General features: G+C 41.6%; 1 protein-coding gene across 3 annotated transcripts in view; it reads right to left on the bottom strand.

Annotated features, from left to right (window-relative positions):
• The window catches only part of LOC141100098 (uncharacterized), a 102,320-nt gene that overhangs the window by 19,698 nt on the left and 58,654 nt on the right, over positions 1 to 23,968 (bottom strand). For all 3 annotated transcript variants that reach the window (XM_073588319.1, XM_073588321.1, XM_073588320.1), the window contains 2 exons: positions 7,523 to 7,663; positions 7,256 to 7,299 (listed from right to left, as the gene is read on the bottom strand). In XM_073588319.1, the coding sequence (XP_073444420.1) occupies positions 7,256 to 7,298 (43 nt within the window). In that variant the 5' untranslated portion in view covers position 7,299; positions 7,523 to 7,663. The remainder of the gene's footprint in view (positions 1 to 7,255; positions 7,300 to 7,522; positions 7,664 to 23,968) is intronic.

The raw sequence follows: 23,968 nt of genomic DNA, 5'->3' as shown, positions 1-23,968 counted from the left end.
GCTCTTCAAATCACACATAAGATGTGTAAGGGTGTGGACCGGACTATCTCTACCTCTGATAGGAATCCTTAATTCGCAGGGTCCCCAGGGTCTCATCTCCTCTTTATACATGTACATGCTGTCGGTGGGAACGTAATCTGCTATAAGCTGTATTAAAAGGAAATGGGAGAGACTCATCCCTGATACTCAGGGAGTGGAGTGGGGATCCTCGAGTCTCCAATTGGAGTATCACCATCTATTAATAATAGAATGATAATGATGCAGTTGTATATAATTAATCAATCATACTTGACTCCAACACGACTTTTCAGGATGGGTCGACTTCAATCATCAGAATGTCTGCGATGTCATTCACCAGATGCGCATTTTGTTCACATGATCTGGCAATGTCCCATTATTTTACATTACTGGAAAGAGGTGACCTTGCTTTTGTCATCCTTGATGCAGGTCCCTGTTCCTCTTGAACCACTGGTCTGCTTGTTTGGGGTATGGGATGAGGAGAATTGGGGTCATTATAACAAAATTTTTCTGCGTGAAACACTATTTATGGCACGGAAGGTGTTGGCACTATGGTGGATGGGGGGGTTCATGTCCCTCCCTTAGAATGTGGATTGACTTGGTGAACTCGATTGTTCCATACGAACGTACGCTATATCAAAATAGGGGATGCCCGGGCAAATTTGAGAAGATCTGGGAGAGGTGGAATTCCTCTCACCTTACTTTGCAAAATTGAGACATCATATGTGAGATAATATAAGATATTAGGCTGCACAGTAGTAGGCACCAGTTGATGTAGTTGTAGTTTAGGAATTTCCTTATTGTCCGAATGAATAATATGATAAAAGCTTGTGAAACTCAACTGATATACATGCTTCACAATGTATAACCGGCTGTTCTTTCTTTATACTTGAAGGGCTATGTGTGTATTTTATTATCATAAGCCAATATGTATGTTATGCATTCTCTTTGTTCAATAAACGAATTAAAAAAAAAAAAAAAAAAAAATAGGTACTGACCCTCCCAAGGGACGGCACAGAGTTTAACTTTTGATTGGAAATCTGCTGTCCAATTTTTTAACCAAAGTGCTCTGCGACCTGAATTTGAAAGGGCGCATGCACGGGCGGCACCTCGGACGGAATGTGGAATCTACTGCGGCGTCAGCCAGGAATCCCGCCGCCTTCTGTAGGAAAGGTATTGCTTCCAGCAGTCTCTCCCTTGAGCATTTATTTTTTATATGCTCAGTTAATTCCTCCAACCACTTGACCATAGCACGCGCTGTGCAAGTGGCGGCTACGCCCGGTTTAAATGACCCTGCGGACGCCTCCCAAGCAGATTTTAGAAATGCATCAGCTTTCTTGTCAAGGGGATCTTTTAAGGCGCCCATGTCCTCAAATGGCAATGCTATTCCCCTGGAGGTGCTAACAATGGCAGCATCCAATTTGGGAGCTTTTTCACATTTTTCACATACCTCTTCGTCGAACGGGTATTTACGTTTCAGTGCCTGTGGTATGGACATCTTTTTGTTGGGCTTTTTCCACTCTCTTTTAATTAGATTTAGCAGTTTATCATAAAAGGGAAAAACTCTGCGTTTTTTTCCCTCTAGATTACTAAATATAGAATCTTGACCAGACCGCGGCTCTCTAGGCATTTCAAGCCCCATGGTGGACCTTACAAGTTTAAGCAACTTTCCAATAGCTTTGAATAGAAAATAAGGACGCCCTTCTCCCTCATCTGAGGAGTCCAGGTCTGAGCTATCAGAGGGGCCTACTTCTCCCTGCTCTTCCTCTGAGTCTATATCGGTAGCAATTTCCGTAGGAGGGGGAGGAGGTGAGGTCGGAGTTGCGGTGGGTTTGGCGGAGCTAAGTATGGTTTGCTCCTTCAGCTCGTCTCTTACAGTTGTCTTTACTTGATCCAGGATCATTGATTTAATGCTGTGAAATAGGGACGGTGACTCTTCGGCCACTGTTTTCTTAATGCAAGAGCGACAGAGTCGCTTATCATAAGTTTTAGCTAAGGTCTTTTTGCACAATGCACATTCCTTATTCTTCTGTTTTGATGTGGCCTTTCCCTAAAGAGACATGACATAGGGCAGTCGTTAATAAATGTGTTGCCTTACAAAGGCACTCACCCGAACCCTCTGGGTACCCCGGTAGCCTTCGGTTCTTCCACCGATGCGCGCATCTCGGCTTCTGGGTCTGCCATCTGGAGAAGCTTGGTGCCTCTTTCCTGCTGGTCCTGGCTCTGCTGCTTAGCGATCTGACAAGAGCAGTCATGCACAGCCCGCAAGGACCAGTGGCACCCCACGCCTCAGCTTATTTATGTGGAGGAGGGGTGTGTGCTTCTGGAACCGCTCTCTCACGGAAGTGTCCAGCACACCATCTCCCCCGGCGAATGACGTCACGTCCGGCGCAACCGGAAGTCGTCTCCACTCAGTCGGCGCCAGCGTCGTGGTGGACACGCCTCCCCCGGCTCAGCCTCCCGACAGGAGCGGCCGCCGGGGAGTCCAGCGGGGATGGGACATGCATAATACAAAATCTTTAAATTTAAATACCCTATTGTCTGGAATACTGCACTAGTGTTTCACCTTGGTATCTCATTATTTCACTCTACCATGACTTTATACTATCTTTTCTGTCTTAATGTTTGATATAATTTATCCAATAAAATAGTGAGGTAATTTTTTAATATGGATATACAGACTCCTTTTTTTTCTGTGTGTTTATATGGGGATGGGACACGCGCTGCAGCCTCCTCGATGCGCCCAGCCGCTTACTCCCTCCCCGTGGACCTCGGCCTCCCGTCGGTTATCGTCAGAGGGGGATCCCCCTGAAGGTACGAAGTACGCCACAGGCATCTGCCTGCAGGAAACAGGAAACCAAACTGGGGAGAGGTGCCGCCCCCTTCTTTTATCTTCTTTTATCTCTGCTACAGGTTTCCTGTTTCCTGGGGGCGGATACCATCATGTGCGGTGCTGTCATGGGGAAGGGAAAAACTACTGTATGGGCACACGTCGGGGTTCGGAAGGGAAGTAATGACGTTTTGGAATGCAGACTTTGATGGAATTGTCTACGGTTGTCATGTCGAGTTTGGAGAGCCCCCGATGTGCCTAAACTGTGGAAACCCAGCACAAGCGACCTTATTTTGGAAACTAGACCCCCCAAGGAACTTATCTAGATGTGTGGTGAGCACTTTGAACCCCCAAGTGCCTCACAGACGTTTATAATGCCCCGGCGTGAAAATAAAAAAAATCATTTTTTTCCACAAAAATTATATTTTTGTCCCCAATTTTTTTTATTTTCCCAAGGGTAACAGGAGAAATTGGACCCCAAAAGTTGTTGTGCAATTTGTCCTGAGTAGGCTGATACCCCATATGTGGGGGTAAACCACTGTTTGGGCGCATGGCAGAGCTTGGAAGGGAAGGAGCACTGTTTGATTTTTTCAACGCAGAATCGGCTGGAATGGAGATTGGATGCCAGGTTGTATTTGGAGAGCACCTGATGTGCCCAAACAGTGGAAACCCCCCAATTCTAGCTCCAACCCTAACCCCAAAACACCCCTAACCCTAAACTCAGCCCTAACCCTAGCCGTAACGGGAAAATGGAAATAAATACATTTTTTTTAATTGTATTATTTTTCCCTAACTAAGAGGGTGATAAAGGGGGGTTTGATTTACTATTTATGGCGGGTTTTTATGTTTGGCAGCTGTCACACGCTAAGACGCTTTTTATTGTAAAAATAGTTTTTGCATCACCACATTTTGAGAGCTATAATTTTTCCGTATTTTGACCCACAGAGTCATGTGAGGTCTTATTTTTTGCGGGACGAGTTGACGTTTTTATTGGTAACATTTTCGGCACGTGACATTTTTTGATCCTTTTTATTCCGATTTATGGGACGCAGAATGAACAAAAAGCAGCATTTCATGAATTTCTTTTGGGGAGGGGGCGTTTACACCGTTCCGCGTGTGGTAAAATTGATAAAGCGGTTTTATTCTTCAGGTTAGTACGATTACAGCGATACCTCATTTATATCTTTTATGTTTTGGAGCTTTTATACAATAAAAACAATTTTATATCAATAAATTATTATTTTTGCATCGCTTTATTCTGTGAGCGATAACTTTTTTCTTTTTTTGCTGATGACGCTGTCTGGCAGCTCGTTTTTCTGCGGGACAAGATGACATTTTCAGCGGTACCATGCTTATTTATATACGTCTTTTTGATCCTGTGTTATTGCACTTTTTGTTCAGCGGTATGATGGATAAAGCATTTGTTTTTTGGCTTTTTTTTTTTAAGGTGTTCACTAAAGGGGGTTAACTAGTCGAACAGTTTTATAGAGTGGGTCGTTACGGATGCGGCGATACTAAATATGTGCATTTTTATTTTTTTTTATTTACAAAAAAAAGGATTTATTAGGGTTTTTTTGTTTTATTTAGGATTTTTAAAAAAAAATATATTTACATATGATGTTTTTTATTTTTTTAACTTTATTATATTGTCCCAGTGTGGGACATCACTGTAAAGTGTCAGATCGCTGATCTGACACTTTGCAGTGCACTTTGTCAGATCAGCGATCTGACAGGTACTGAGGAGGCTTTCTCAGCGCCTGCTCTGAGCAGGCATTGAGAAAGCCGCCTACCTGCAGGATCCCTAGGGCCCCCGCAGCCATCTTGGATCTAGGGGCCTGCAGGGAGGAGGCCCTTGGAACAGCGAGATCACATCACGCTGTGCCGAGGGGCTCAGAGAAGCACGCAGGGAGCCCCCTCCCTACCCGATGCTTCCCTATGCCCCCAGTACACTGCGATCATGTTTGATCGCAGTGTGCCAGGGGTTAATGTGCTGGGGGTGGTTCGTGACCAATCCTGGCACATAGTGCTGGGTGTCAGCTGTGATAATCAGCTGACACCCGGCCGCGATCAGCAGCGCTCCCCCCGTGAGTGCCGCTGATCGCATGTGACGTACTATCCCGTCCATGGGAGTTAAGTCCCAGGTCACATGGACGGGATATTACATCAGATGGCAGAAAGAGGTTAAAGTGGTTGTCCAGGAGAGCCATTTGATTCTCAAATGCTGGAAATGAAAAATAAATAAAAGGATATTTTCACTTGACCAAAGCCCCAAGGTTCCCATTCTGATATTGTCCATTGTGAGGCAGTGAGGGGAATTATATGCGAGGAACGGTATATCTCCCCCAGGATGCACATAGAAGCGTATTGAGACCGCTGGAGTACTTTGCAGTCACAGACATGGCAGTGGTTGCAGTGCAGAATAAAAGTAAGTTTGGTCTTGGACAAGCTATCTGTCAGAGGCAGATTTAAGAAAAACCGGCATGGGCTTTTATTTTTGGAGTCAACTACAGGATGGTATTGGGACTGTTCACTCTCTCCAGCCAGGTGTTACAAGTGGCCCATGGTCACAGATATCATTTAAAAATCATGAAAAAAGGGAAAATCCAGCAACCGCAAAAGTCATAAAACATCGCATTTATTAGTGGTTTAAAACATGTAAAGGAAAAATTTTAAAAAACATGATAATGGTAGACGTGTTTCGAGCTACACTAGCTCTTAATCATGACATTTAAAAACGCTGCAGAAAAGGTTGGGTGTGTCAGGCTATGCGCACACGTGCGGAATTGCCACGGAAATTTCCGCAGCAATTCAGCAACTCCCTGCCGCGGGAAAATCGCGGGAAATTCGCATGAGGAATTCCCACAAAAAAACTAGCATTTTGCAAGCGTAATTAGCTTGCAGAATGCTAGCGTTTTCCAAGCGATCTGTAGCATTGTTGGAAAATTGATTGGTTGGTCACACTCGTCAAACATAGTGTATGACGGAGTGTGACCAACTTTTTACTATTGAGGCTGCCTATGCAGTATCAATAGTAAAATATAGGATGTAAAAAAGAATAAAAAAAAATAAAAAATAACGTTATTCTCACCTTCCGACCGCTCCCGATCTGCTCTGGGGAGCTCCCGGTATCATCCGAACCCAGTAATGCTTTGTGCGAAGGACCTGCGATGACATCGCGCTCGCAAGAGCGCGACATCATTGCGGTCGTTCGCGCAAAGCATTACTGGGACTGGAAGATGCTGTGAGCGTGGCGAGAGGCGGGAAGGACTCCGGTGGCCGTCGGAAGGTGAGAATAACAATATTTTTATTTTTTTTCACAGGATTATGGTACCCAGGGCCTAGAGGAGAGTCTCCCCTGGGTACCATCCACACATTGAGCGCTCACTTCACGCATGGTGGGCATAGCCACATGTGAAAAATGAGCATTTCAATGCAATTCTATGGGTGCGGAATCACCGCGATTCCGCAAAAAGAATGAGCATGCTGCGGATTTTACCGCTATACGTTTCCACAGCGGAAAAATCCGCAGCATTAGCACAGCTTTGCGGAATCCCATAGGATTGCATGGGATGCGGGGTTTTTTTTGCGTTTTCGCGCGCAAGAAACCGCAAAAAAAACCGCTACGTGTGAACACAGCCTCAGTGTTCATTTGCAAGCTGCAGTGCAGGTGGCTCTGCAACATCTGGCTTATGTGTGCAGTCAACACAGAGCCAAGGGAAGTGAACACCTGGCACCCCCTATGCGTGACACGGTGGTGCAGTTGCCCACGGCAACCGGTCTCGGATATGGACTGTTTTGACGCCTCGGCTGCGATCCAGACGATACAGCTTGCTTTTCATTTGTGAGTTTTTTTGGACATTAAAGACATTTTGCTTTGACCTTTACTGGGTCACTGCCTCATTACCGCATGGTGTGAACACTGCCACACTACACCATCCTATGCTTGCCTGTTCTTCCAGGTACAGTAATTTGTGACCGCTGTAGTAAAAACTGGTTCATCAAGACCAGTGGAACTTGTAGAGCATCAGATCGGGAGTTGCAACATTTGACCCTGGTTAATAATTTTTTTTTGTTGTTTCCTGGCTTACTTCCAGCATTTAACATAAAAAAAAAAAAAAAACTCTGCAGGCAACATTTTTAACATCAGTTCTAAACACTAAAACAAGATGATTTCAAAACCATAAATGAAGCAATAATAATACAATGGAGGAGATTCAATTGTAAGGAGATAATATAACATGACATTCCATTTAAAATAGGGATAACGGATATAAATCAGTTTGGGTTATAGCCTCGCTAATATGCAGGACAAAGAATTACAAGAAATGGTTACAGGAAACATATAAAATTAGCCCACAACCATTTAGAGAGTAATTTACAGGACTATAACAATAGGAATCTTCATACCGATAGGTTCATTATCCTTGAGAAAAACATCCCCATGCTCCATACTGTAAAGGAAAAGAAAGGAGTATTAAGCAAATGACAATGTCCATGTAAACTAGTATTTCTAAAATCATCAATGTAATTTATGAAACGTCCAAGAAGACATAAAACCATACAGAGGCAACACATTGGAACAACTAAACTATTTCAAGTATAGGGCAGAAGAAAGTATTCAGAGATACAGCCACCTCCGTTCATGTGCCAGTAGTATGTGCCAACATGCCTCACCTCTCTAGTCAGCAGCTCAATGACCTTGGTGCAGAGTTTGAGGATCTCTTGCTCATTGTTTTCGGAGGTGGAAACCGTGGGATGTGGTGTGGGTTCTGGTCATTCTGCTACATCAGTTGTCTTCTTCATAACAGTATAGACCTACACACAGTGTGAGACAGACAGTAATTAGAAGGTGTCCCTCTGGGGAAAGACAGGTGCCCCTGATATAGCCATGGTAATCAATTCACTGAATAATTCCGTAATGACCATGACAACAATACACAGGTTTTGTCTACTCATTCTTTTTTCTATTATTACTGCAAATAACTTAAAGGGAACTTGTTGCCACAAACACCGCTATTAACCTGCAGATATGGTATTAATCTGCAAGGTAATAACGTTATTAATGTTTCCGGACTCAGCCGAACGCTGAGGGGAGAAAAATGAACGTCATTGCCCCGGCAGTGTTCGGGTTTCAGTTACGGTGCTGGCGTTGGTTCAGGCATTGCTCTAAGTATAGAGAACGGTAGTTGTAACTGCACCTTTGGCCCGGGGTGCGGCTTCTCTGTCTTCAGAGCTGTGACTGAACCAGAGCCGGCGCCGCCCGTGACTGGAACGCTGCGGGGGGGATAAAGTTAGTTTTCTCACCACAGCGTTCGGCTAAGTGCGGCCACGTTAATAAGGCTATTAACCAGAAGATACACCCCACATCTGCAGGTTAATAGCGTGTTTTGGTGGTGACAAAAAAAGGAAAAAATGCCAGCTTACCCAGTTGGTTCAAACCATAAGCTGCTATACTGTATAGGCTCTCAGCAACGGATAAATGACAGGAGCTCTTGCCAACAATAAATGCGAAAAGGAGATGAATCCAGCGAGCCAGGTTTGAAGTACGTAAAAAATCTTTTTCTTTATTTCAAACGTAGATTAAAAATATTTATCCATAGCAGCATATTATGAATATAGGCAGGGATGGGAAAAATTACTGCTGTAAAGCGCACGGCAAGACGCGTTTCGGCTAAACCTTTATCATTGCCATAATACACATTGCTATTTTTCTGGGATATATGAAGGAAAAGATCCTAAGATAGGTGGTGCTATAGTTGATTAAGCGTTAATAGATCACACTTGTGAGCATCCACCTATAAGATTAACTATTTAAAAACAAGTGTTAACCCTAACTGAAGCTAATACGCTAGCAGTAATTTTTCCAAACATTTTACAAATATTTTACAATACATGATATAACAGAATATATATACAGAGATTTTTTTCATGTTATCCTCCACAATACTTCCATAATATAATGTTTACTCAAAAAAACATATATTTAGGAACTTCAGACAGAGCAGGTTATAATTGTTAGCATAAGAATCATAATTTTAGGATTTTTAATATATTCTAATTAAATCTTGTCTATTATTTAAGCCTATTGGCATCCTAGTTTCCAAGGTAAAAATCCAAGCAGATTCTCTGTTAAGTAGTTTACGTTTTCTATCGCCCCCTCTGGTAGACCGTGTTACTAACTCTATTGCTTTAAACCTGAAGCTATCAAAATTGCCAGAATGATGTTGTGAAAAATGCCTGGAGACCGCTGATGGATTGAAGCTGGAGGGGTTAATAGCATCAGAGATATGTCTTCTGATTCTTTTCCTCAATTTTCCCGTTGTACAACCTATATACTGTTTACAACATAATGTACAGTCAATCAAATATACTACATAGGTGGAATTACAGTTCAAAAAAACTGTTAATAGGATATTCTTTGTTGCTATGGAATGAGGAAAATTTGTTGATTTTATGTGCATATTGACAACAAGTACATCTCTTATTTCCACATTTAAAAAACCCCTTTAAATTCAGCCAGGTGTCACTGGTTTCCAGCGAGGAATTCAAATACAGACTCGGCGATAGTTTATCCTGCAAAGTGGGTGCTTTTTTATGCTACATAAGTGATTTGGTTTTCTGTAATAATTTGTTTTAGTTTTGGATCCTGGCTTAACACTGGAATATATTTCTTTATAATAGAAACTATGTTGTTGTACTGAAGACTATATGGAGTAGAGAAAAACATTTTTTATTATTATTTGGAGATTGTGATTTTTTTTGTTGTTTTTTTATTATTCATTATTAGATCCTTTCTATCAATATCCTGGACTATTTTGGTTGCTCTCTGTAACATCCAATTTGGATATCCTCTATTTTTTAGTCTCGTATTAACTAATTCTTGTGCATTTTTATATGTTTTTGGATCAGTCGAATTTCGTTTATACCTTATAAGCTCTCCTATGGGGATAATTTTTATCACATGTTGAGGATGGCAAGAATCAGCTGCCATTAATGTATTTTTGGCAGTGCTTTTGCGGTAGGGGCTAATAAAGATTTTTTTGTTGTCATCTTCATCTAGACCTGCTGTTAATGTGACATCTAGAAAATTCACTGAATTTTTATTCCAAAAATGTATAAAGGCTAAATTGAAATCATTCACATTAATGCTGTTTATAAAACTGGAGGCTTCCTCCTGTGTTCCTTTCCATATAATGACCAAGTCATCTATATAACCAGGCTTTTAGAAAAAAGGTTGGAGTCAGCATATAGGACCAATTCCTCCCATCTGGCCATAACTAGATTTGCCAGAGACGGGGAGAACTTGGCCCCCATGCTGACTCCAGTCTTCTGCAGAAAAAATCTGCTATTAAAAGAAAAATAATTGTGACTGAGTAAAAACCTTACTGCCATTACCAAAAAATCCTTGATTTCTATAGCATAATTGCTAAATGTTTCTAAGTGATAAATTAAGGAATCTATAGCCACCCCATGAGGGATCGATGGATATAATGAAACCACATCACTTGTAATTCCACCTATGTAGTATATTTGATTGACTGTACATCATGTTGTAAACAGTATATAGGTTGTACAACGGGAAAATTGAGGAAAAGAATCAGAAGACATATCTCTGATGCTATTAACCCCTCCAGCTTCAATCCATCAGCGGTCTCCAGGCATTTTTCACAACATCATTCTGGCAGTTTTGATAGCTTCAGGTTTAAAGCAATAGAGTTAGTAACACGGTCTACCAGAGGGGGCGATAGAAAACGTAAACTACTTAACAGAGAATCTGCTTGGATTTTTACCTTGGAAACTAGGATGCCAATAGGCTTAAATAATAGACAAGATTTAATTAGAATATATTAAAAATCCTAAAATTATGATTCTTATGCTAACAATTATAACCTGCTCTGTCTGAAGTTCCTAAATATATGTTTTTTTGAGTAAACATTATATTATGGAAGTATTGTGGAGGATAACATGAAAAAAATCTCTGTATATATATTCTGTTATATCATGTATTGTAAAATATATGTAAAATGTTTGGAAAAATTACTGCTAGCGTATTAGCTTCAGTTAGGGTTAACACTTGTTTTTAAATAGTGTTAATCTTATAGGTGGATGCTCACAAGTGTGATGTATTAACGCTTAATCAACTATAGCACCACCTATCTTAGGATCTTTTCCTTCATATATCCCAGAAAAATAGCAATGTGTATTATGGCAATGATAAAGGTTTAGCCGAAATGCGTCTTGCCGTGCGCTTTACAGCAGTAATTTTTCCCATCCCTGCCTATATTCATAATATGCTGCTATGGATAAATATTTTTAATCTACGTTTGAAATAAAGAAAAAGATTTTTTACGTACTTCAAACCTGGCTCGCTGGATTCATCTCCTTTTCGCATCTTTTGGTGGTGACAGGTTCCCTTTAAATCAAGGACAGAGAACCTTTTTTTCTGCCAAAAACCATTTGTGTATTTATACCATCCTTCGGGGGCCCTACAAATTGTGCGATAAATCTGCCCACAAAGTACATCCTTACGTTGGAACTGGTGTCAGGACATAATCTTTCATTGCATACGCCTCAGTGCTCAGGAGTGAACAATGCGTGCGTGTGCCTACAGAGCATGAGAAAAGTGAAGGGCCAGCGACTGTCAATATACAGCTGCCATCCCAAGCACTGCAGACCCTGGGAATCTGCCCGAGGGCTGGATAAAGGTCATCGAGGGCCATAAACTGCCAGCGGGCCTGAGGTTACCCACCCCTGCTTCAGAACATTTATGTACTCTAATGCTTTCTGGGGAGCAGTATAGCATTATCTCTGCACAATGGGGCAGGATCACTTACATGGTCACTGTCGTTTCAACAACCTTTGCAACAGAACAAGCAAATATAAGAAATTATGTAATATATTTTATCAGAGAATTCTGCTCCTTTCTCCACTTCTGAGCTGCTTCTCCCATTTCCTGAACTCACCATTCACATGGTGACATCATGTCTGCAGTCCACTTGAGATAAATCCAAACCTATTTTCTCAATTCGATATTGTGATTGCTATCTGAATCCTATATCTAATGTAATAGCGATTCTTATACGAGATAGGAGCTGGTCCTATGTCTCGCGTGTATCAGCTCAAATCGGGCCTCTTGGGGCACACAATAACATAGGAGGGACCATATTCATCCACACCTTTGGGAGAAATTACTAGTGATGAGCGAGCATACTCAGTGATGCTCAGTACTCGCCCGAGCATCGTTGTACTCGCGGTATTCGGCGAGCACCAAGCATTTTCTCAGCGGGAGTTCAGGTCCCCGCCCTGTATGTTTGCCTGCCACGCACTGTAATACCGCAGCCATGTTGGTTGTTGCATTACAGTGATTGGCTGGCCGCACAGCGTCATCAGGTCTATATGAGAACTGCCGCCGCCCTGCTCGTCTCAGCCACCTCCGGAATCAGACCGTGAAGGGAGAGCTGCTGCCGAGATAGGGTCAGATTTGGGGGTTTACAAGTTAGTGTGGGTATACCATAAGAGAATATACAAATCCAACTTAATCAACAGTCCTTCCAAGGAATAATTACGGGGTGTATATATATTGCAGTGCTAGGTAGACAGGGAGTGTCTGGGGGTATACAGATATCAATAGCATATTTACCGTATATACATAGCCCCAGGAATATTTTTTTTTTGCATCTTAATCCTGATTATTTTATTCCAAAGCAATCCAGAGCCCCCTTTTTTTCTCCATTTGCTTGTTGACACTGCAGAACACAGCCAGATCCTTTTCATAGTACAGCGTGAAATTCCAGCTATTTTAAACAGGTTTGCCCATCACATCTGAGTGCGCAGAAAATTCTGCCATTTTTGTGGTACTGTAAAAAATTTAATTTCTTGACACTGTTTTGCTGCCAAAAAAACATTTAGGTACAGGGCAGATACACTGGGTTTTGTCCGCCACACAGATCGCATATCATTGCACTCAAAATTGTGCCATTTCAGGCCTCCATAGAATTTTTTTTGTTGCGTCCTAGCCTACTTATTGACACAATTTAGCTGGGCAAAAAAAATTAAAAATACAGGCCAGATATTTGAAAGTGGGCTATCTCCGTCAGACGCCTCATCCATCTTTGGGCTACAAATTGGTGTATTTGAGACCTCTATTCAACTATTTTGACTGTCTGTTACCCTAGTTCTATACACTATTTTGCGGTAAAACAAAAAATACAGGCCACATATTGAACAGTGGGGTATCTCCATCAGACTATACATCTATCTGTGGGCTAAAAATAGTGGCATTTCAAGCCTTCGTTTCACTGTTTTTGCTGTGTTTTACCCTAGTTATTGACACCAGTTTACTTAACCCTTTTGCACCAGAGCCTGTTTCTGCCTTCGTGACCGGGCAAATTTTTTCAATTCAGACCAGTGTCACTTTATGAGGTCATAACTCTAGAACGCTTCAACGGATCCCGATGATTCTGACATTTTTTTCTCGTGATATATTGTACTTCATGATAGTGGTAAAATTTCTTAGATATGACTTGCGCTTATTTGTTTTTAAAAAAAATAAATCGAAATTTGGCAAAAATTTAGAAAATTTTGCAATTTTCAAACTTTTAATTTTTATGCCCGTAAATCAGAGTGTCATATCGCACAAAATAGTTAATAAATAACATTTCCCACATGTCTACTTTACATCTGCACAATTTTGAAAACATTTTTTTTTGCTAGGAAGTTATAAGGGTTAAAAGTTGACCAGCGATTTCTCATTTTTACAACAAAATTTACAAAACCATTTTTTTTTAGGGACCACATCACATTTGAAGTGAGTTTGAGGGGTCTATATGACAGTAAATACCAAAAAGTGACACCATGATAAAATCTGCACCCCTCAATGTACTCAAAACCACATTCAAAAAGTTTATTAACCCTTCAAGTGCTTCACATGAATGAATGGAATGTGGAAGGAAAAAAAATCAACATTTAACTTTTTTTTTACAAACATTTTACTTCAGAACCAATTTTTTTTATTTTCACAAGCATAAAAAGAGAAAATGAACCACAATTTTGTGCAATTTCTCCCAAATACGCTGATACCCCTTATGTGGGGCTAAACCACTGTTTGGGTACACGGCAGGACTTGGAACGAAAGGAGCGCCATTTGACTTTTTCAATGCAGAAATGGCTGGAATTGAGATCGGACACCATGTCGTATTTGGAGAGCCCCTGATCTACCAAAACAGTGGAAACCCCCCAAAAATTACGCCATTTTGGAAACTAGACCCTATTTTATCTAGATGTGTGGTGAGCACTTTGAACCCCCCAGTGCTTCACAGAAGCTTATAACGTAGAGCCATGAAAATAAAAAATAATTTTTTCCACAAAAATGATCTTTTCGCCCCAAAATTTTTATTTTCCCAAGGGTAACAGGAGAAATTGGACCCTAAAAGTTGTTGTCCAATTTGTCGTGAGTACGCTGGTACCCCATATGTGGGAGAAAACTACTGTTTGGTCACACAGTGGGGCTCGGAAGGGAAGTGGTGACGTTCAAGAACGCACTGTGCCAGGCAGCGATCTTGTCACACAGTAACGCTGCTTCTCCTCTGATGATCTGTCAATGCGAGACACTGACAGATCAGGGGAGAAGTGGCGTTACTATGAGTCAGATCGCCGGGAAACAACAAGCTTTCCCAGCGAGCTCTCTCATTGGCTGCTGTGACGCTGACATCATCAGGACCTGAACCAATCAGGTCTCGATGAGGTCGGGGGTCGCAGCAAGCATTGTGCGCCGGGATCCCTGTATTATAAGGTATGTGGGGGTCCCAGGGGGCACAAAACCGCCGACAGTAGATAAACGTCGTCGCTGAACAAAGCCCAGCAAGCGCCGACGTATATCTACCGTTGGCGGTCAGGAAGCGGTTAAAAAAATATATACATTACCTACAGTCCAGATATTTTAAACTGTGGTTTCCAGCACACGGATCACATATAAGTTCGCTCCCAATTCAGCCATTTGTACTGAACATGGAAAATATTGCAGTCCATTTAAAATGGGCAAGGTGCGCGGAAAGGGATGGGGAAGTGGACATGATGATGTATGCAGAGGCCGAGGCCATGGGCAAACTGAAACTGTGTCACAACAAACACCCACATGTTCTCGCCCGACCTTCCTGTCCGAATCACTAGGGGACCGCAGAACACCACTTTTGAACCAAGAGTAGTGTCAAAAGATTGTTGGATGGATAGCGGATAATGCTTCCAGTCACTTTGTCACCACCACCAGCACCCCTGTCTTCCACACGGTCAAGTCCGAGTAGCTGTAAGTCTGGGCGGCATATTCCTCACCCTGATTTTCCTCCTTCCTCCCACCATGCCGAGTGCACAGAGACAACTGTTCTGACACTTAGACACTCCGCAGAGCTGTTCACTTTTCCATTTATAGATTCGGGCCCGGTCCACTTGAAGCAGGGCAAGATGAGATTGCACATAGCGATGCCCAAATTTTTGAGCAGCCACAATCACACAAAGGCCACAGTGGGAATGTGTTACAAGAGGTGGACGAAGATGAGACAATTGCCAGTAGTCAGGAGGAAGACCAGGGTGCCGAAGTGGAAGACGAGGTGGTGGATGATATAGTAATTAACCCAACCTGGCCGGAGAACATAAGTTAAAGGACAAGGGGATATAAAACCGCAAAATATATTGCGTTCAATAAAGTAATATAATAATCAAAGTAACTAATAAATATATACATCACTTGAAAGACCATGATGGCAGACCATCCGGATAAAATGAACAAACAGCCAGTAGGAATGGAAGAGAACACAATTACAAGGGGCAGAAAAAATGTAAAAGCACAAAAACGTGTAATAAAAGTGCCTTTACTAGATGGCAAAAAGGTATACATGTCATGAAAATACATATATATATATATATATATATATATAAAAAATCACACACAATTAATAAAAATATCAAACATAACCGCCGATCATAATGCATAAATAAGGCTCAATATCGCATCACTGAAGATGCTGTGTAAATACCACCAGCTGAACATAAATATATCTATAGTGGCACAAATATATAAATATGAGCTATATACAAAATAAAAAATAAATAAACTCCACCAGGTAACAACTAAAATGTAGCCTAAAAAAATGAACTGTATCCACAATAAACCTAAATAGGTTATCTATGGCAAGGTAACAATGTGTTAAAGTTGAACAAATATTTAGCTCCTTGCCATAAAAAATAATCAGGGATAACAATATAGCATAAAAAGTGCTGGACCGCATATAATCTATGGAACACAGGGCACTGACAAGTATATCTAGATGTGGATGGCGGTGTGAAGAGAACGCACATCCACTGTGCATAGAACTCCATTGCTAACGCATGCCGACGCAAGGGTGACTTGCATTAGCGCATGAGTTAGCGTGATTGACGAAAAATAGTCAATTTTGCCCATCAGCGTTAGCGCATCCATTTAACGGATGCGTTAAATGGATGCCCCTAACGCAAAGGGATCCTAGACTTAGGCTCATGGAGACGGAAGCTTTCCGCAACCTGATGGCGGCCGCCAACCAAAGGTACTCGGTCCCCAGCCGCCACTATTTCTCCTGGTGTGCCGTCCCGGCATTACACAAGCACATGTCCCACAACATTAACCGTGCCCTCAACAATGCTGTTACTGGGAAAGTCCACCTAACCACGGACAGGGACGGTACAACTCGCTGACGGCACACTGGGTTAACACAGTGGAAGCCGGACCGAGTTGGACCTTGGAGGATTGCGGGCCCTAAATCAATCAAGGTTGCCCCCACAGTATACAGATCCTGCACCTCCTCCTCCTCTTCAGCCTCTATTTCCATAATGAGCACGTGTCACAAGCTGGAAGTACAGCCTCAACCAAGCAGCAACAGGCTGTGCTGAAGCTAATATGCTAAGGTGACAAACGGCACAATGCTGAAGAGTTGTCGACAGCTCAGAAAGAGCAGGCAGATCTGTGGCTGACACCGCTAAACCTACAGTCAGGCATGGTCGTGTGTGTGACAATGGACGTAACCTGGTGGCGGCTTTGAGGCGAGCTCACACACATACCATGCCTGGCCCATGTGCTTAACCTCATGGTTCAGCGGTTTCTCAAAACTCACCCGGATCTGCTTGTCAAAATACGCCGCCTGTGTGCCTATTTTAGAAAGTCAGGTACAGCTTCAGCCACCCTTGCTGTGTTTCAGCAGCATTTGCAGCTTCCGGCTCACCGACTAGTGTGTGATGTCCCCACGCGTTGGAACTCTACACTGCTTATGTTGGAAAGGATTTGTGAGCAGAAGAGGGCAGGTGTTGACGACCAGCATCAACAAGGCTATTGGTATTCAGTTCAGACTCCACACATAAGACCTCAAAAGTGGACATGGATGTCAGACATATGTACCATCCTACAAAACTTTGAAAACTCCACCAAGATGGTGAGCGACGATGATGCCATAATTAGCATCACCATCCCGCTTCTCTGCATTCTGAAATGCTCTCTGCTCACAATGAAAGAGGATGCATTGCAGGCGGAGCACGATGAGATGGAGCAAGGAACCATACAGGGTGATTACACACAGTCCAGCCTCATGTCATCCCAACATGGATTGGTTGACAATGAGGAAGAGGAGGAAGAACTGGATCTACTTTCATGCGCTATAGACATTACCACAAGCACAACTGTCATACCGTCTGTTCAGCGTGGATGAACTGAGGACAGGGAGGAGGAGTAGGACAGCATGGTCAGTCGTCCTGTTGGTGAGGACACGGAAGTCTTGCCTATTAGTAGTCTGGCACGCATGGCAGACATTATGCTGCGCTGCCTTTCCCGGGACCCTCGCATTATCATAATTTTCAGTGACACTCATTACTGGTTGGTGACACTTCTAGACCCATGCTACAAGGAGAACTTTCAATCTCTTCTTCCAGAGGCAGATGAACTAAAATGTTGCAGTACCAGAGGGCCATTGTTGCAGAATTGTTAAAAAAAATTCCCATCTGAAGACGCTAGCGGCAGAGGTCACAGTTTGTTGGACAACCAAGGAGTAGAGGCGAGAGGGACACAACTCCAATCCAGCGGAGGCAGGGGAACACTGGCAAAGTTCTGGGAGAGTTTTCTCAGACTCTCCCATCGCCCTGGCCTAGAGGAAGTTTGGGAAGATGCTGAGGGAGAACCTTGCTGACCGTACCAACGTCCTCCGTGATTCCTCTGTGCCTTTTAATTATTGGGTATACAAGCTGGACACGTGGCATGAACTGGCTCTCTATGCCTTGGAGGTCCTGGCCTGCCCTGCCGCTAGCGTTTTGTCAGAGCAGGTTTTTAGTGCCGTTGGTGGAATTATAACCAGGGCTGTGGAGTCGGTAAGCCAAACCTGCGACTCCGACTCCTCAATTTCCCTTACACCGACTCCGACTCCAACTCCGACTCCGACTCCACGACTCCGACTCCGACTCCCACACATATTGCTTATATTTAAGTGAAAAATTTATTGTAGTACAATGTGAACCTCAGACATTTAATCATTTTTATGATCCAATAATCAAGATATTTAGATAGAACAGAATATATATTGGTGTACTACCCGGTTTTCATTCTTTTTGGTACAGATACGATATGGATAGACAGATATGGATAAATGGATAGATAGAGCAGATTTCTAATCTGCTTTTGCTATTGAAAACATTATCTATGAGCTAAAAAACCTTTCAGGTGATGCAGTTTTTTAAAAAGATGATCAGCTTTTGCAGCTGAAAAACGTATCCTCAAAAAATACAGGAAAAACGCTGTGTGTGAATGTAGCCTTAGATCAGGAATATAACAGCCATTTATAGGACATTTCATAACTTTCCCAAACTCCTATGAAAAAAATATTCAGCACATCCTGCATTGAATTACTGTACCCAATTTATTATATATTGTCGGAGTCGGTCCATTTTATACCGACTCCACCAAAATGAGCACCGACTCCGACTCCACGACTCCGACTCCACAGCCCTGATTATAACTGATAAGCATATCCTCCTGTCAACTGAAAATGCTGACAGGCTCTTATAAAAATGAACAAGGGATGGATTGGGCCAGACTTCTCTACACCACCGAATGAAAACAGCAAAACATAACCTCCAATACAGTGTCTTTTTTTGGGAGGTATATTCCCATGCACCTCTTCACACCCACACTTGGGTATACGCTTCCTGATTTGGGCTATTTGGTGATATCCTCCACCTTCTCCTCATCATACACCACCACTATATCATCATCAGGGTGACTATGGTCCATGATGCAACAGCCAACTTATTGTGTAAAAGTTTGTTTTTGATGCCCTTTAAAAAAAATGTTTACACAGTATGTTGATGTCTACCCCCCAGGGGGAAATGTTTGTCAGCCCATACACTAAAGTCCCCGTCACACTAAGCGAGATCGCTAGCGACATCGCTGCTGAGTCACAAGTTTTGCGACTCAACAGCGATCTCGCTGTGTGTGACATGTATCAGCGACCGCCCCCCCCCGGGTATCGCCGATCGTGCTCTAATGTCCTGGGCCATTTATTGATCGTTGGTCTCCCGCTGGCCAGCACAAGACACAATCGATCAATGAGCTCCCAGCGCTGTAAGCAGACGCTGGGAGCTGGTATCCAAGGTAAACAGCGGGTAACTAAGCGCACGCGTCGCATAGTTACCCGCTGTGTACCCTGGATACCAGCGTGCTTGCGCTGGGAACTGGTATCCACAGTAAACAGCGGGTAACTAAGCGCCGCACATTTAGTTACCCACTGTTTACCTTGGATACCAGCTTTCAGCGCGAGCACGCTGGTATCCAGGGTACACAGCGGGTAACTAAGGGACGTGCACGCTTGTTACCCGCTTCCTCGCTGGTCCTGATCGCTGGTGAGATCTGCCTGTTTGACAGCTCACCAGCGATCATGTAGCGACACACCAGCGATCCTGACCAGGTCATATTGTTGTCGGGTTCGCTGGTGCGTCACTAAGGCTAGTTTCACACTAGCGTTACCAGGCGCTTTGTGACTTTCATAGTCCCTCCTTCATAAATGAAACAGGAAGTGTCTGGTGATGTGTCACAAACCATATGGCCAAAAAAGGTTGTAAAATGTTAAAATGACATTTCCCAGTGAAAGCAATGCTAAAGTTGAAAAACGCAACAAAACGCTACGTGTGAACATAGCCCAAGTGGTGGAGGAACATGTTTCTTAACCCCTTCATGACCGCCAATAGGTATTTTTACTGACCTGAGATATAAGGGAATATCATCCCCATACAGGTGACAATCCAGCAGCTGTCAGCTGTCCACTGTATCTGACAACTTGCTGTATCACAAATGATCGGTGTTGGCACCATCCATATCTGTTTAACCCCTTAGTTGCTGCTGTCAAAAGTGACTACATCAAATAACCCCTTCATGACCCAGCCTATTTTGACCTTAATGACCTGGCCATTTTTTGCAATTCTGACCAGTGTCCCTTTATGAGGTAATAACTCTGGAACACTTCAACGCATCTTAGCGATTCTAAGATTTTTTTTTCGTGACATATTGGGCTTCATGTTAGTTGTAAATTTAGGTCGATAATTTTTGCGTTTATTTGTGAAAAAAATCAGAAATTTGGTGAAAATTTGGAAAATTTTGCACTTTTCAAATTTTGAATTTTTATTCTGTTAAACCAGAGAGTTATGTGACACAATATAGTTACTAAATAACATTTCCCACATGTCTACTTTACATCAGCACAATTTTGGAAACAAATTTTTTTTTTGTTAGGTAGTTATAAGGGTTAAAATTTGACCAGTGATTTCTCATTTTTACAACAAAATTTACAAAACCATTTTTTTAGGGACCACCTCACATTTGAAGTCACTTTGTGGGGTCTAAATGGCAGAAAATACCCAAAAGGACACCATTCTAAAAACTGCACCCCACAGGCTACTCGAAACTACATTCTAGAAGATTATTAACCCTTCAGGTGCTTCACAGGAACTAAAGCAACGTGGAAGGAAAAAATGGACATTTTAATTTTTCCAACAAAAATTTTCTTTTAGCCTCAGTTTTTTCATTTTCACATGGGCAACAGGATAAAATGGATCTTAAAATTTGTTGGGCAATTTCTCCTGAGTACACCGATACCTCATATGTGGTCATAAACCACTGTTTGGGCGCACGGCAGAGCTCAGAAGGGAAGGAGCACCATTTGACTTTTTGAATGGAAAATTAGCTCCAATCGTTATCGGACACCATGTCGTGTTTGGAGAGCCCCTGTGTGCCTAAATAGTGGAAACCCCCTACAAGTGACACCATTTTGGAAACTAGACCCCTTAAGGCAGGGTTCCCCAACTCCAGTCCTCAAGGCCCACTAACAGATCATGTTTTCAGGATTTCCTTAGTATTGCTCAGGTGATAATTGCATCACCTGTGCAATACAAAGGAAATCCTAAAAACATGATCTGTTGGTGGGCCTTGAGGACTGGAGTTGGGGAACCCTGCCTTAAGGAACTATCTAGATGTGTAGTGAGCACTTTGAACCCCCAAGTGCTTCACAAAAGTTTATAACGCAGAGCAGTGAAAATAAAAAAAAAAATTCCTCAAAAATAAAAATCTTTTTTTTTTCCTAAATAAAAAAAATGATTTTTAGCCGACTTTTTTTACACAAGGATAAGAGGATAAATTGGACCCCAAAAGTTGTTGTCCAGCTTGTCCTGGGTACGCTGGTACCTCGTGGGGGATGACCACTGTATGGGCACACGTCGGGGCTCGGAAGGGAAGTAGTGACATTTTGAAATGCAGACTTTGATGGAAAGGTCTGCGGTCGTCCTTACGTTTGTAGAGCCCCTGATATGCCTAAACAGTGGAAACCCCCTACAAGTGACCCCATTTTGGAAACTAGACCTTCCAAGGAACTTATCTAGATGTCTGGTGTGCACTTTGAACCCCCAAGTGCGTCACAGAGGTTTATTGAATATAAACTATAGGAAGAGAGAGCGCAATAGGGTCTTATCTGGGTAAACTTTGAAAAAAGATAAGATAAATATACTCACCCTTTGCAGGAGAGATTTACGCATGTAAAGTCAAAGGTCAGCCTGCTGCACATCCAGGGCTCCACTTCGTGGCTGTGGCTGCCGATACATCAGTTTTTAAAAGGATTCATTTTTGGACTTTGTGCGCTGCTTGACAGATTAACACATCCAAGTTATGTCAAAGGTTTAACCATTTATTTCCCAACGCGTTTTGAAGTGTACAGCACTTCTTCCTCAGGGGATGATACATGTGGACAGATAGAGCTGTCTCAGGTTATATACATACAGATTTTGAAAATTGGCGCCAAAAGTCACATGTTATGCAGTCCAAAAGTCAAAGTTCAATTAAATAAAATAACATGAAATGTTGAAATAGTTAATCCATAACATATAAAATCAATTTATCTTTTTATTATTCAACAGATAAAAATAGAAAAGACGGAAAAAATTTTTCTCTTTTTCTTTTTTTTCCAACACGGGAAGCGATCTGGTTTATCCTTTGGGAGCACTGGTCTGCCTCCTGGGAGTCCTTTCCTCTGTCTTAATGCCATTTGTTTCCTTCATGACATGGGATTCATTTAAAGTTACTGGCATATATCTATTGTCTGGGAGTTGGTTCCTCTGGCTGAATGCCATTCGTTTTTTTCTTTATGACATCAAATTACTATTTTTATTATATATATTTTTTTTTTTTTTTTTACGGAAATAATTTTATTGTCCAGAAATATTTTGTTTATATATTACTTTATTTATATAACATTTCTATACACATTTTAATTATGTACATTTTTATTGAAAAATATATATTTTTTCTCCTTTCCATCTGAGACATATCCCAGTCTAGTGTGGTGGTTTGAATGCTGGATCGCAGGTTTCCTCCTTTTTTTTCCTCTCCAGCACGAGTTAGTTTTTTGTAACTGATTTTCTTCTTTTAATTTTTTCCGTCTTTTCTATTTTTTATTGTTGAATAATAAAAAGATAAATTGATTTTATATGTTATGGATTAACTATTTCGACATTTCATGTTATTTTATTTGAGTGAACTTTGACTTTTGAACTGCATAACATGTGACTGTTGGCGCCAATTTTCAAAATCTGTATGTATATAACCTGAGACAGCGCTATCTGTCCACATATATCATCCCCTGAGGAAGAAGTGCTGTACACTTCAAAACGCGTTGGGCAATAAATGGTTAAACCTTTGATATAACTTGGATGTGTTAATCTGTCAAGCAGTTCACAGAGGTTTATAACCCAGAGAAGTGAAAATGAAGAAATAAAAAAAAAAAAAATAAATAAAAAAATTATTTCTTCATTTTCACTTCTCTGGGTTATAAACCTCTGTGAACTGCTTGACAGATTAACACATCCAAGTTATATCAAAGGTTTAACCATTTATTGCCCAACGCGTTTTGAAGTGTACAGCACTTCTTCCTCAGGGGATGATATATGTGGACAGATAGCGCTGTCTCAGGTTATATACATACAGATTTTGAAAATTGGCGCCAACAGTCACATGTTATGCAGTTCAAAAGTCAAAGTTCACTCAAATAAAATAACATGAAATGTCGAAATAGTTAATCCATAACATATAAAATCAATTTATCTTTTTATTATTCAACAATAAAAAATAGAAAAGACGGAAAAAATTAAAAGAAGAAAATCAGTTACAAAAAACTAACTCGTGCTGGAGAGGAAAAAAAAGGAGGAAACCTGCGATCCAGCATTCAAACCACCACACTAGACTGGGATATGTCTCAGATGGAAAGGAGAAAAAATATATATTTTTCAATAAAAATGTACATAATTAAAATGTGTATAGAAATGTTATATAAATAAAGTAATATATAAACAAAATATTTCTGGACAATAAAATTATTTCCGTAAAAAAAAAAAAAAAATATATATAATAAAAATAGTAATTTGATGTCATAAAGAAAAAAACGAATGGCTTTCAGCCAGAGGAACCAACTCCCAGACAATAGATATATGCCAGTAACTTTAAATGAATCCCATGACATGAAGGAAACAAATGGCATTAAGACAGAGGAAAGGACTCCCAGGAGGCAGACCAGTGCT

This window comes from Dendrobates tinctorius, unplaced genomic scaffold (genome assembly GCF_039654945.1).
Source record: "Dendrobates tinctorius isolate UK_male_01 unplaced genomic scaffold, ASM3965494v1 ptg000103l, whole genome shotgun sequence".
Lineage (NCBI taxonomy): Eukaryota > Metazoa > Chordata > Amphibia > Anura > Dendrobatidae > Dendrobates > Dendrobates tinctorius.
Note: the sequence above shows the minus strand (reverse complement) of the source record. Positions and strands in the feature narration are given on the sequence as shown.